Here is a 15,715-nt window from a genome sequence, read left to right as displayed (position 1 = left end):
AAAAATAAATAGTAAGTATATAATAAAAAAGTCAACTAATAGAATTTCAGGCCATAGTTGACAATTTTTGTATGACAAGTTTATTACATAGAGGTTATTCATCTACAAAGTCTCAGTATCCATTAACGTAAATTATTAGCGTTATTAATAGCCAGAGTATATTAGCTAAATGCGACAAACGCATTAGCAACGTCGGTATAGCATTAGAAGCGCTAAAGAGAGACGAAATTAACTCCATCGGAACAAGGCTAGACATTCTTCGAGAACTAACTTTAAGTGTATAGACATATGAAATGAAAAAAGTAGTGTTTGACACTTAACAATTCTAGAATTGACGTAAAGATTCTCGGTGTTGGTGTCTCCTACAGAAGCGGGCACTTAAATTGACAAGTGAAATTCCGTATTTTCTGGGTCAGTCTTGTCGCGAACGAAGCTTAGACTACGGTGTGTAACTGCACAACTAAGTTTATGACCTTACGCTACCCTCTTCTTAGGACAAATGGTTGTCGTGTTCTCTTCGGTCCAGACGAGTACTTTATTTTTCTTCGGTTAGTTTCTCCCAATTAGTGAGGGAGTAGTGATACCTCTAACGTTCGTAGGTATTTAGTAACGCGTAGTGTTCTGGGACCGATCTGTGAAATTATTCAATCCCTGGGTTTGGTGTTCCATTAATGGACCGGTGAGTAATATGTGACCTGACTAGTTTAAAGAATAGATTGGATGTCATAAAACAAGTCCAAATACAACCTTCTTCCAACCCGCCTAGTCCAATTCGTTAACGAAAAGTATTGAGTGTATTACAAACCATTATTTTTATATATATATATTAAAGTCTGAAAATTTAATACTAAGACAAACAATCATACGTCGTCTAACTTAATAATATAAAAGAAAATCGATATAACTGTGAATAAGGGTAGTAGGTCGGTCAAAATCCATCATCCTCTGATACTCTAAGAGTTTTGGTGACCTGACAACTCACGGTGTATGTCCGGAATGGATATACTGGACTACTACAAAGTTGGAGTCCGACGGCTCAGGGGATTACTTACCGCCGTCATTTCGCGCCGGCGTCCCTCCACCCCCCGTACTGGCAGACGTCCGGACTTTTTTTGTGAATTGTCCCTTTGTCCCGCGGAGTGTATACACCCATTGTGCAATCACGGCTTCACATGCGCTCGCACTAGTTTACGATCAACAGAGCCATTATTGTTCTTAGTAAACCTGTAAAAACCATCCTCTGTTACAAGACCATTACAACTATTCTCTTCAGCCTGACCGGCAGAAGAAGGGAGAAGACGTCGGAAATTACTCGGGCGGACGAGTCCTGTTAATTCATCGAAGACGATATATAAAAAATAATCGTTTTATTTAGATTACGCTGTTTTCGTAATCGTTGCAAGCCATAATCGTAATCGCGATTAAAATACGATTAATTGAGTCAGCCCTAGTACCAACTGTTAAGACACTACTTGTGAAATCACAATCTGTAATACTTTTACTTTTTTCAATCACAAAACCTGTGAACTGTTAAGATTTAACTGCATTTTCTAAGAGCCACAACCACAGAGGATGTCTTCGCCCCGTGAATTTACTGTTCACTTTAAGGGCATAAAAGACCCAAGTCAGAAACAGGCGCTTGCTCTGAATCTGATGCACACATTGACGTGTTGATTCAAATACTGGAATGAGATGGGAGAAGAGATCCTGTTTACCAACAGACCACAAGAGAGCCAGGTGTGCTCATAGAAATAAAAAGAGCCAATCAGAGGGTTTAATCACTCCATCATCACTATGGAGATTTGCAAACATTAACATAAATCATTGCTGCATCGACAGACCTGGCTAGACACTTTAATAAGTTAGAGGGACAAAACCACAAGTAATTAACCTGGCACTCATTATACACTGGGCTGATCAATTTCATTATCTAACGCTACATGATCTATTGTTCAGGTTTATGTTGGAAGAAGGGTTGGGCGGGTATCAGGTTAAGCATGTGCCTTTTCTAACTCAATAATGTGGTAATAAAAAATATATATATATTTCAATGACTTATTAAATTATGATTCTGTTTGTTAGTATGCAGCAGATTGAATATGTATATTTCTTTAGCTATATTGACACTTATTACAACATCATCCAGCAGTTTTAGGTAGTAGGAGACTATGAGATTCTCAAAACCACTGGATGTTGAGTGCCACATACAGGCCTATACCTATTGACTGATGATGTTCAACCTTCAGGCTGCCGAGTTATGATGGCGGCAGTAAAGGCCACCAGGGAGTGGGGGGGCATGACCCGGCTCTGCAGGCCTGAAAAAAACACTTAACAGGAAACAGGGCAGCCTACAATACTTGGTAACACTTATGTCCGAATGCTAACACTGATCAAATGCTAGTTCTCTAAATAACAAGAATCATTTGGACATATTTTGGTAGGAGACAATGTTGGTAATGTTGATAAGTAAGAGTCGGATGGCCGTCTTCTGTCCCTCTTCTGCAGCCTTTAATGAGCCCGCCTGCTCAGGACAATTAAGTAGCTTCTGCACAGGAAGTGCTTAAAGCAAGGGCGGACAGACATTTGCCACAAAGTACTCAAAGTACATTTTTCAACTCCAACCAAACACTATAACAGCTTAACTCAATAACCAAAACTAAAGTTCCTTTTACCTTGTTAATGTTGTCCTAAATCTCAGTGAACCCTGCAAGTTCTATCACTTGGCTTCTTGGCCATCTATGGCATAGAGAGCTTCCCATGGCTGGCTGGAGATTTCAGCTCCTGAGATAACACTGCTGATGCACGCTCACACGTGCACTAACATGCACGGCACACCAGATCTTCTATGGGATTACAGAGGACGTGTTCATGCAAAGGTAAGCCATGGCTATTTGCAGGACTGGCAGGATAATGATGACACATCCCAGTTTCCTGAGGAGTCTCCTCTTCCAGTTGGACCACATTCCCTTGTGGAGATGGTCATCAAGTGGATGGGATCGTACAAATCAATTATTAATACAGTTGTTGCTTGACTTTTTTCAAAACGAATTATTTATCATAAGTCATCGGGCGCTTAGGTCCAGAACCTTCAGTGCATTTCTTTTTAGTTTTATGTAGGTTCTTATTAAGCGAAGGTGGTCTTCTCTTCTCCATTAAAACATCATCACACTACAGATATATCCCAAAAAGTATTTTGGAAGTACTAGGTACTTACCAAGAAACAGACCGTAAATAAACTTTAAGACTCTTTTACACCTGTAATTATTTAACAAATTAGAACCAAGAGGGACGAACCAAACAACCTACATACTGTAACATGATACAGAATTTAATCAAACTTTCACAACACGCCTTGATTACAGTTGTGGCTAGGGCTGCACGATATTGGAAAAAAGTGACATTGCGATTTTTTCCCCCCCTGCGATATATATTGCGATATGAAAACATACAGGAACTTAATCACCGGGTCCGTTTGCTTTGGAGATTTGATTGTGATTGGTGGTTTGCTGTGCATGCAGAGCCTTCATGTCACTCACTCAAGTACCTCTGACATGAGAGCTGCGCAAGTTTTCCTTTTGTAGCAAGCAGCAAAATAATTGTAACATGACGTGTTTTAGTTAATTTTTTTTTTTAATCGTCACGTCCTGCGATGTGAATTGCAGGACGCATGCGCATATCGCGATTATCGTCACTCATGACACGATATATCGTGCAGCCCTAGTTGTGGTCTTTGTTTACAATGTACCAGCATCAAAAGAGAATACAACTAGTGGAACATTTGGAACTGATTGCAAAAGGGAATTGACCCCAAACAAAAAATCCTCAGGAAAGGTAGGCCGGGATGTTGACCGATGTTGACTGATGTTGACTGCCCTTTAGTTATAGCCTATACAAATTGAGATGTTTTGCTATTCAAATCTTTGGTGTGTCTGTGTGCACACATACTGTAACACATCCTGTCAGTCAATTTAAAATGTTGAAATGAAATAGAGAGGGAGCATCTGTACTTGAACAGCAGAGCTAAACGGATAGATCCAAGAAACCAAACAATGAAAATGAGGCTGATCCATTTCCTCCTTTGGTTAAATCCGACCAGTTCAGAAATACTTCTCATGCTTTTAATTCTGCAGCAGCAATTGCTGAGCCAGGATCAGGACAGCCTTGCCTGCTGTGTGACTTGCAGCAGTGTGATCTGCTTCTATAATAGCAGGGTACATTTGAACCTTGCTCACATTCTTGTGGAAATGCACATAAGATTCTTGGCCTTATTTGATCATTGTCAGTCCTCTGCTGACTGAAGGCCGAGCAAGAGGACATCCTTTTATTCCTCACAGTGCGAGAATTCCTACATCTCACATCACTCTTAAAGTGGTGGATATTTTCATAAAACCACAGAACTGGGTGGGCGTAAATTCCAAATTGAAAGAACTGAATGGAAAGTGAAGGGAAACAGGAAGAATATGTACTAAATACGATCCAGCCAGGAGTAAAACATGCCTACACCCACACTGGGTATGCAGAGAACTCCCTTTTGCACTAAAACACAAACAAAAAAAACGGTGAAACCAACTGCAGCTCGAGTCATAACAAACTGTGCATTCATGCCCACAGATACAGACACAGTAAACATGTCTGCGTCTGGAAGGGGCCAGCTGAAGCATGGATGAGAAGCATTGATAGACTTTGCTGCAGGCCAATAAAGTACTATTTACAAAAAAACAACGTGCCTTCTGCTTAACAGAGCTCTTATACGGTTGCTGGTCCAACCAAAACTCCTTCATTAAAGCAGCGATGCAGCCTTATTCTCTTATCAGAGATGCGTGTCGGACTCAGTGTTGAGCTTTATTTCAAATTCAGGTCAGACATTGTTATAGTTTCCCTCCCTGGAGAGTGGTGGGGGTTATGCCATATGTCAACAAATAAGCATAACTGTCCAATGGATATAGAGGAGAAAATACAGTTTTGTGTAAGACAAGAGGAGTTCTGAGCAAGAAGATACAACATGGCTATATAAAGTGTCTCCTGAAGGCATCTTTTCCCATCGCTGTCAACTTTAACGTGCACAGAAACGAGCTTCCTGAACTCTTCCTGATAGGGTTAGCAGATGATCACTTTTGACAATAATCCCCAAGTGATGCGCAGCGTTATCTAACCTGCTGGAGAATGGCAGTTACAACGTAGTTAGCTTCGTTTACTAAGCATTACAAGTTTGTCCATCTTGTCTAAAATATCCACAAAGCTGCACTTTGTCAGAAAACGAGATTAAAATGCGGTAAAACAAAGCTAAAGCACAGCTAGTTGAGCTAGGCGCCAGACAAGTCGTGATATGTCAACCGGCTTTCAAACCCGGCTACTAAAATAACGTCACAACTTTAGCTAACGTTAGATACAAGTTACGTCTCTAAGCCCAGGAGCTTTTTACCACATATCCACTAACATAGATTATCCACATTAACTTATTTAGAAGAAGTTGCATATTTCTCCGCATCCATTGTCAGCAGATACCGGACAGCGAGCTAACGTTACTAGCCTGGTTTCCTTACAACTCGTTCAAATACCCCGGTTAGCGGCGGCAGCGGCACACAAACATGACAAAGTGTTGACTACATTGTAAGACACAAGTGGGTTAAAATAACCACTACTGCCAAGATGTTTCTTACCCATTTGGGCTCGCAAGCCTTTGAGAGTCGTAGTACCCTCCGCCATTTCTATGAAGTTTTCCTTCTCTGTTTTTTTCTAAAGCAGGGGCGCGTAACACATCGCAGCCGGTAGGAGAGCACGGGGACGTGGACACCAGAGACAGGAAGAGAGAGGGCTCACTCTGACCGGTTCACGGAAACCAACAAACTAACAGGAACTAAGCCTTCAAAATGCTGCCCCTGTCTCTTATTGGATGTATTATTTATGTTGTTTGTCTTATTGTGAATTCATGTCATTTTATTGTCTTTTTTTGATAACTTGAAGATATCCTCACCGAGCTTTTGTATGTTCTAAATATGTTCAATACGAAAAAAAAGGAAAAAACTGCTGCCCTGTGAATGTAAAGTGTTTGCTTTTGTAAAAGTACATAGGCTACATGTTAACATACTTATGGGCAGGGCAAAATACTTGATATCTATATTAATTCAATATTAATGTATGTATGTGTGTGTGTGTGTGTGTGTGTGTGTGTGTGTGTGTGTGTGTGTGTGTGTGTGTGTGTGTGTATCTCTTTATTCACCTCATAAGTGCATAATATTTTTCTGTGTATCTTTATTCAGCTTTGTTGTCCTTATTTATACTGAGGGTTTATGTCTATTTCTGATTATAATAATAACATGTATGATTATATTAATAATATGAATAGAGTGTTTTATAGTCAAATTCCCCAAACATACTTGGCTAATAAAGCCGTTCCATTGCACATAATCTAAACGTCGTGCAAGCTGCAAGATAGGCCAGTATTTGTGGATCGTAGTGGTTCATCTTATGAATAAACGAGCTAAGAATTTGCTAGTAAAATGCTAGGCTATTATAAGCTAAAACACCCAACAGCGCCCCCTGTTGGCAGATGGCAGTTGTTGAACGCTAATGTAGAGTTTAGTCTATGGTTTATTCACAAGCAACTGTGTAAACCAGCATTGAAGTGTTGGAGCCAATTAACGGCTTGATTAATAACACAGTCATGATACTTCCATAACATAAACAGGTTACATTAGAAAAATGAAAACACTTTAGGGATATACAATATTGGTCATTTAACCTAATTATATGACGTCTTTTTTAGAGAAGAAGAAATATAAGTATTAAGCAGCACAGTAAACCTGAGAATTATGTAATGAGTTGCTTTTTAGGAAAATATCGATGTGAAGATAAAGTTAAACCTTACCAGATTGAGGATGACGAAGATGCTGCAAAGCAAGCGTTCAAGGAAAAATGATCAGTTGGTAAAGTTGTCTCAATGAGAGAATAACACATTTTCTCAGGGCTCTATGTTCTTTCTCTTTCCATGAACACTGTATCCTCTGTCCTGGCCCGTCTCACATGCCTTAGCCAGAGGCCCTCTCATCTATTTTACATGGTAAACAGGAAGTAACACTGCATGTAGGGTTTGATTACAATGACCTGGATATTGTGTTATTCAACACCATAAGCAGCACACATTATGACTTCTTCTCATTGAACTTAAAGTATCATGTGACATGTATTAGAAACAATGCATTTATGGAGGTAAAGCCAATACACAAACAAATAAAGCACAACAATGGACAATTAACTGAAATAAATATGTCAGTTCTTGTCACAGATTAGCTTTTTCATTACAAGTATCCCACTAAAAGTCAATTGATTGCAATAAAGATAATATGTTTGTGTCCCAGGAATAAAACTCAGACTCATCAGGTCATGCATCTGGTAACAGTGTGAAAAGTGGGTCAGAAATACTGTTGAAGTCATGGTAACGGATCCCTGGGGTCTAAGTGTTCACCACAGCTCTGTGTATCCTAGCAACAACTTCAGGATTAGGCAGGAGCGCAGCAGCCTGGGCCAGGTGGGGCAGCAGGGTGTAGGTGGAGGTGCGCAGGTACTGAAAGAGATCCTGGAAGCTTTGAATATGAGCGTTGACCTGAGGTGGGACACCCAAAGACCGTCCCAGTTTCCTCAACACGTTCCTGTTGTCAGCTGAGTCAAGCAGCAGAGACAAGTCCTGGACCGAGTCATAGTCCAGCTTCTCAATACTCTGACCTGGACAGAGTCAAAACAGAAACACCAACGTCAACTTCAGATCCAAATATTTGTATTGAGTTTCAACAATGCACAACCAGGTTTGTAGAAAATCCAACGTTGACTTCAGAGAAAACAGCTGAATACATCAACCCACTACAACACATTTATTTATTTATAGATTTATTTATCTTTGAAACTTAAGAACAACAAGCTAACTCTAAAGAAGAAAATCAACCTACCTTGAGCCACTTCCCATATGGTGAGAAGCTTTTGCTCCATCTGTTATTGACATAAAAGATTACATTGTTATTTTTACAACAGAAAAAGTATTACTTTACTCCTAGGTTGGCATTGGCCCTGCAATGTTTAGTGCTGAATTAAAACAGTAGAGGGCTTGTTGAGCTATTTTAAACCCCTGAAACCAAGTGTTATGTTAGCTCATGCAGGACACGGTCATATGCCCCAGTTGTAGTCTGTTCAAGTCATTGTTTTTGAGCAGTAACTGTCTCACAACAAGGCCATTTCAATATAACTTCCACCTCACTGATCCCTGCAATATATGCTTCAACACACCTGACACCAAACATGACTAAAGGTTTGAATAGTATTAAATGTCATGCTTTGGGCACTCTCTTGTACCCAGGCGTGTGTTCTGCATTGCACTCATAATCGTACTTGTTAGCACAGGCCTGAGACACAGTGCTTGATCAGTAGCTTAGAGTCAGCCTGTCATTCATTATAGTCTGTTTAATCTGTGTCTTACTCTTAACTGTTTAAGTATCACAGAATTCATTTCACCGTGTATTTTTTGTTTATCACAAATGAAATTCCATTCATCCCATTTGGGGGTAATGGCGGAAATCTCAATAGGATATTTCATGTTGATTTGTGTGAAGAAAAATTGACAACATGGACTTAAACCATGTATGAACAAACAATCAATCTAAATTCTAAGTGCCTCATTTTATTTAAAGTATTTAAAAGCAATTTAATAATCTATTGCTGATCTTGGCCATGACTCACCATGACTCCTAAAAATATGTTAAGTTAAACCACTTTACCTCCTGTATGGTACAGTGTTTTTGCTTCTCCTCCCGTGTGATGTTCTCCTCGTTCTGACTGCAGGGCTTGATGTTGGTGGTGAAATTTATCACAATAGAAGTAGGATGCACCTCATGCTCATGTGTCAGAGAGTTCAGTCCTCTAGGTAGAGAGGAAATTAAATGTAAATATATAACATAGAGACTGATCAAGGGTCAGTGAAGTATTGTATGTTTACAATTACATTAGGGGATCTTGAGCTGGAACAAGTGTCTGTGTGGGGACCTCTGGTTGTTTGGCTGCTCTCCCGGTGGGGCTGTACAAAGGAGCGTACTGCAGCTCATCTGCGGACAAAAGCTCTTCAGGGCCAGCACAGTACTCAGGAACCTGCTCTGAATATTGCAACAAGTATATATGATCTAAATTAGTAATGCAGACAAGAGACAGTTGGGGAGAAATGGCAGAAGTGTCAAATATCATGCGTCCAACATACTGAATCTCTCTGCAGTCAGAAGGGCGGCCCAAAGCAGCAGAGCAATGAGGAAAATGGAGGAAGCTGTTGCTGAACCAATCAGGACCATTGAGAATGATTCTTCTTTGACTCCTATAATTAGAAAATCAGTTAAAAGAGTGTAAACTTAAACACTGGTTGTGAAAATCCACAGTGTTACTTACTATTTTCTTTAGGTTCTTTGAGATGTCCTCGTGGTGAAGTGACAGCACTCTCTGTCAGAGAACAAGACTTACAAGTTTTCCTTGACAACATCTTAGGAAAATCACCAGTCAATAAAACCATTTATACAATGTAATTAAAATGGTCATCCAGTCTACATGGTTTATCCGTGGTTCTTACCTGCTTTAGAGCCCTGTGCTGTCCAAAGCAAACACTCTTTATGAACTGTGTCGTGATTAAAACAAGGCACACAGGGCAGCTCCACCTCCCCAGTCATGCTCCTGAGTTCATAATACCTGTACACACAACCACATTCATGCCCTTAACTAAAAAACAAATGCTGTATTTATCATGTGACTGATTCTGCACAGTAATGTGTCACTCACCCTGGACGGCATTGACCACACTGGGCATTACTGGTGGATGAGCATGCTGTCTTCTGGAGGCGGTTCAGCAGATTGCACTGGGTACATCGCATGCAGGGAGCAACACCTGTATCTGCACTGAACTTCCCTTCGTCACACAGAATACAGACACCTTCTCCACCATCTCCAAAACCACAGTCCTGAGAATGATGCACGATACAGAGTTGGAAACAAGAAGCAAGGCAAGGCAAGGCAATTTTTTATTTTATTTTATATAGAAGCAAGAGACGTAAAAAAACATGTGCAGCCACTGTAAAGTGTTATGTTTGTTACCCCTGAGAGCTGTTCTCCAGGCCCACATACAGGGCACGCAACACATGTGCCATTAGTGTGTATAAACTCTGTCTGGTCGCAGCTGGGCTCGGATCCTACAAGCATGAACCAAACCTGAGGAACACACACATTGAAAATAAAGGGTAGGGGAAGAATTCATTAGAATCATTATAACGTTGCAGTAGTAATACCATTCTATTAAAGTCCTGTAATCAAAGTATTGCTTAAGATTGCTTAAGTATGGACAAATTAACAGCAAGTAAAATGACTTATTTTTTGTTTTTATCATATATTTGATCAATAATTGGCTTCTGATAACCTTCTTTTCCTGTGTCATTGCACTAAGGATGAACATTTGATCAATTTGTGTCAAATGTGTCTTTAGAAATGTTTCTTTAGCTTGAAAGAAGGAATAGCCCAGGTTGATGAACTAGATTAAAGTGAGATGACACAATAGATATTACTTGAGACAAGTTTATATGCATTCAAGACATATACATATCTTATGGTAGATTGATTCACTATTCATTAAACAACAAGAAGACAAAATGAGCTGATTAGTGCAATGACAAATGCATCATGTAGCAAAAACGTTTTAGAAAGTTGTTAAAGGAAAATGTTTTAAGGTCAGACTTACCATCAGCAGAGCAGTATGGAGACAAGCCTCGGTTATCAAACTGTCCATGGTCCTTTTCTGAGGAGAATCTTCTCTTTCCTCCTACACTGAAACTGCAGCCTTTAAAAAGTATGTATTCACTTGTGAACAAACATTACACATGCAAAGACACAAGAAAAACCTACAGAGAAAATCTATTTTACTGGTAGACTTTATTGAATAAGCAGTGCATCTCTCATGGACTAATCAGTCATTTGCAGCTTCCATCTGTGGCACTTTGGTTTGCCTGAACTTTCTCCACATTCAGAGGTAGAGTGGTGGGAAACATATTTGGGAATGCCCCTAATTCTGCATCACTGATGACGCAGTAGAGGTTCCCAAACTGTCTACCAACCAATGAGTACGAGGCGTTCAGGTCCCCCACCTGGACGCCTGACGTCACACCTGGTCTTCTCATATTCCCTCTGGGGAACCCTGCTTGTTTTGGCTGTAGCTTCTCAGACCAGCAGAACGGGAGGGAGTCAAAATGCATGAATGAGACCCTTGTTAACAAATGTGTTCCAAACAAAGATACTTTGTGTGTACGTAAGTGTGTGTGAGTGTGTTTGCAAGCTGGAATAAAATCTGTAATATGTATCCAATAATGTTTTGTTCTCTTAGGCTCCAATCTGGAAGGGCACGCTAATTGTGACATTGTTGGGACTTAGAAACGAGTTATAAAAAATGAGACATACAATAATTCAGTTGCAATATACTTTTTTGACCACTTTGTGGTAGTATGGAGCCATACAACTGACAAAAAAACATGTCCTTACTTGTTTCCATTTCACCACACTGACAGGAGAATATGGGTGTAAAAAATGAAACTGTTATTGATGTAGCCTACATTGTTTGTTTGAATTGGTTAGGCTCAAATGATAAGATAAGTAAAGCCGTATGGACTGACTTTACTTTCAGGTGTGTACAGTTGAGAAAAAAGACAGAAATGGCCTTCATGCGTCACAAAGAAAAGCCAATTAGATTTGTTTGAACAGTTATTACTTGAGTATACTGTAAAGAACTGTAAAGCACAACATTTGAATATTACTGTTTGCAGACCTGACATATAGAAAAAGCGCACACACACACACACACACACACACACACACACACACACACACACACACACACACACACACACACACACACACACACACACACACACACACACACACACACCCATTGTCTGGGTCATAACCCTGCAAGATCTTCTTTTTTTTAGATTAAAACCAATTCTCAGAGGCAGCCATGTGGAATTAAAAAAAAGGAAGCGTGTTATGTATTGACACAAGCCATGTGGTCTGTGTCATCGAAATCTTCACAAACACGGGTATGTGTCATGTATCAACATCCTGCAGTATTTATTTTCATTTTAAGCCTTGATAAGAGATGTATTTTACCAATACAACCCTCACTGGAACTCTGACTCAACAATACAGTTGCAAACAAATGACATACATGTGTCAATGGGAGGATTCAGAGCTTCCCTTTTTCCAAGATTTCATGATGTTGTACTTGCAACTTTATCATACATGTTAGTTATGTTTATTGCCGGTGATTAATGAGTAACTCAGGGAACTACAGGGAGAGGGCGTGGAGGTCTTCTTATAGAGAAATGAAGTGACGTTTGCCAGCAGACTCATGGCTCAGACGCTTCTCGTGAGTGGATATTGATTTTTTCTGAACTTCAGATATCAAGGATATGATTGTGGTAAGTCTATTTATTCAACAACATAAAGCTATGTTCAATATAATTGTGTTATTTCAAGGTGAATGCAACTTTAAAAACTGTTTATCATATTGTTAACTTTCAGCAGATGACCACTTGACTGACATTGAAAGCGTTTGCTGTCATGAACTCCTTCAGGAGCGTGTCATCTATAACTCTAATCTGTCTGTGTTGGCAGATCCTAGGTTCAAGTAAGATTTCACAGAAATAAATGAGCACTTGACAACAAATATGTACAAAGAGTAATAGCTGTAAATACAAAAAGTGTCTATAATATTAGCAATCGATAATAATTGATTGTTTTGATGGCATATATTGTGCCTGTCAGTCATTTCTTTTGAGTGTAATCCAATACATCGTTTTTCTATTTCTTCTTTTCAACTGTTTCAGCTGCCTCTGCCAGTACTAGCCTGTGGGGCAAGAAGCTGGTATTCCTGTTTCCTAGGTGTACCTGGCAGCTTCAGCCAGATGTTGTGCTACCAGCCCTTAAGGAGCTGACTGTGTGCACGCTTTTACGCCGCACCATTGACTCAGAATGGACAGGTTTTGACTACAGAGCACCAGGAGGAGGACGCATGAGACTTGGGGGCACAAGTAAAAAACTGTCAGTTTGGCTGTTTGAAGAAGAACACAGCTTGAAATGGGGATTGAAACTGAATGAATGGTACTCTGTCTGCGTCACCTGGTGTGACCACGCTCGAAGGCTGCAGATCTACATAAATGGAAGTAGTCAGTATGAGGTATCTTTGAAACCCCTCCGAAACCAACAGCTGGCCCCAAACGGCACTCTGACTCTGGGGATGTCTCATATAATCATGAGCGGTGAAGTGAAGCCGGAGACTGGGAAGGATCTGCTGGGTGAGATTGGTCGGTTCAGGATGTGGGCCAGAGAGTGGAGCGCTGAGGAGCTGGGGGGACGGAGCTGTGCAGATGGAGACCTGGTGAGGTGGGACCTGACGCAGTGGAAATCCAACTGCTTTCCTGAGCTTGACAACAACCTACAGTGTGGTAATTATATATATTATGGCATTTTCTTTTGCACTTCATGTTCATGTAGTTTGAGTTATATATTATATATATATCACATAAAAACGCACTCTACAGTAGGTTGGAGTTGAATGAGGGGGCAGTTTAAGGTCAAAGAAAAGGCAAACAACACATTCCTGAGTCCAGCAGCAGCTCGCCATAAACCTGTTTATGAGTTAAACTAATACTGCATTACTTGAATCAGCTACTTTCTTTCCTTTTTCTTTAGCATGGTCACACTACAAAATCAAACTGTGGACATCCATGGTTCCCTCTACGGAGCCTGGGAATTGTTCAAAGTCACTGGAGGAAGTCACACAAAACTGGGTATGACGAATGTTTGGACGTGTCAATGGGATTGGGCAAACAATGACGTTGGACAAAGAAGTCAGATAAATAATTAATCTTAGTTGTCATGTCTTATCAGTTGCAGAGCATTTTCCCTGACAACATCTCGGTGCAGGACATCCTTGTGTCATCCGCAAGGTAACACAACTTTTGTTTGCTAAACACTCCTGTCAGCTGGTAGGACCTTGAGGTACTTAGTTTGAATAGCAAAACAGCAACGTTCTTAATTAAAAGTAAAAGTCCTGCATTTGAAATATTTCCAAACTACTCGGTGTACTTATTATTTGTGAAATACTCTATAAGTGCTGTAATATATTACGTTGTTGCATTGTTAACACTGATGCATTCATGTGGAATTCAGGATTTTTGAGGACAGGACAGTTGAGATGTCACCAATTTGAACTATTAAATATACTGTTGGACACGTTCATATATAACGTTCATTATGTTGTGTGAATCATGCTGTGTTGTATGTTATCTTTAAAGTAATCATTACCAAAGCATTTAAATCAAGTTTGTGGAATTGAGTCGTGGTAAAAGTATCAAGTAGCGTGAAATAGAAATACTCAAGTAAAATACAAGTAGTTCAAACTCAACTGCTGATTTACTGTAATGCAGGTTATGTAAATACTTCCCAGTGTGTGTGTGCGTGTGTGTGTGTGTGTGTGTGTGTGTGTGTGTGTGTGTGTGTGTGTGTGTGTGTGTGTGTGTGTGTGTGTGTGTGTGTGTGTGTGTGTGTGTGTGTGTGTGTGGGAACAACATATCTTGTGTGCATTGTTTATTGTATTCTAAATGTATACTGTGATCATGGTTGCAATCCTTCACAACACTCCTGTCTGTAATTTCCGTTATCTCCGTTTCCATACAGCCGTGCCTGCCGAGTGGTTAATAATTCTGCTGCTCTGTCTGCGCAACAGCCTCAGGTACAACACTATTACTATAATTTTCCTTGTAAAGAAGTAGCAATATCCTTAAAGGCCAGCTGATTAGGGAACGGATGAACGTTTTCTTTTATTGAGACGATAAATTACTGAATTCAATTTTCCAACTAAATGAATGATTTTGGATTTGGATCATACTAACATAATTCGTTAGTTAGTTTAAGTCACCATCTGAAAGTGTACAATTCTTTATTAAAGATTGATGATGTGATATGTGTTTTCAGGAATTAAGAGCATTGTCAAACTCCAGCTGTGACAAGTGGTAAGATAAATACAAGATAATAATAATAATAATAATAATAATAATAATAATAATAATAATAATAATAATGACAGAATATGAGGGATGCATGACTTAAGCTGCATAAAACAAGCAACATATCCTGTTATGTGATATATTGTGATAAATGCAAAGTTTCAGATGTGAAGTCAATGCCAGCGTTACTCCTGCTGCTGAAGTTGAAGTGGTTCAGGCGAGCATTCTCTCGTTGTTGAACTCGACCTTCTCTTACGACTTCCTCAAACTGACAGCTTACCCTAGCAGCATCAGTATTCTGCCTGTGGGTACGTATAGACTGCGCACTAAATGCACTTTATGTTATGTTTTAGTGGACTATTGCAACAGTCAAACATTAACACACATTTTATGACCTTTCTTATAGTCTTAAAAAAAGATGTATGTTTATTTCACATAAGGTTGACCTTTTCTATTGAAAGTACCTTTACGTAAATCATTTTATGATATTGGTTCAGTTCTTGTGTTTTATAGAAAGTAAGCAGACACTGGGTTTAACTGTAAATGTTCCCTTGATGTGCAAACATAAAAAACGGATAATTTAGAGTACAATGAAATCTTCTGCAATTGGTGAATAGTTAATTTAGTGATGCATACACACAACT

At 39.6% G+C, this 15,715-nt stretch overlaps 1 protein-coding gene across 9 annotated transcripts in view; it reads right to left on the bottom strand.

Annotated features, from left to right (window-relative positions):
* map7d3 (MAP7 domain containing 3) overlaps positions 1-5,786 on the bottom strand; it is a 30,458-nt gene extending 24,672 nt beyond the window's left edge. For 3 of the 9 annotated variants that reach the window (XR_799720.1, XM_010785655.1, XM_010785662.1), the window contains exon 1: positions 5,661-5,783. Coding sequence is in view for 8 of the 9 variants with exons in the window: in XM_010785655.1 (XP_010783957.1) it covers positions 5,661-5,706 (46 nt within the window). In the remaining variant the exon portion in view is untranslated. Of the gene's footprint in view, positions 1-5,660 lie in introns of all 9 variants that reach the window. The other 6 variants (XM_010785657.1, XM_010785660.1, XM_010785661.1 and 3 more) reach the window with 3 other exon arrangements.
* Between the last annotated feature and the right edge of the window lie 9,929 nt (positions 5,787-15,715).

This window comes from Notothenia coriiceps, unplaced genomic scaffold (genome assembly GCF_000735185.1).
Source record: "Notothenia coriiceps isolate Sejong01 unplaced genomic scaffold, NC01 NC01_scaffold00028133, whole genome shotgun sequence".
In the NCBI taxonomy this organism is placed as follows: Eukaryota; Metazoa; Chordata; class Actinopteri; order Perciformes; family Nototheniidae; genus Notothenia; species Notothenia coriiceps.
The sequence above is the reverse complement of the archived record's forward strand: the minus strand, read 5'-3'. Positions and strand labels throughout refer to the sequence as shown.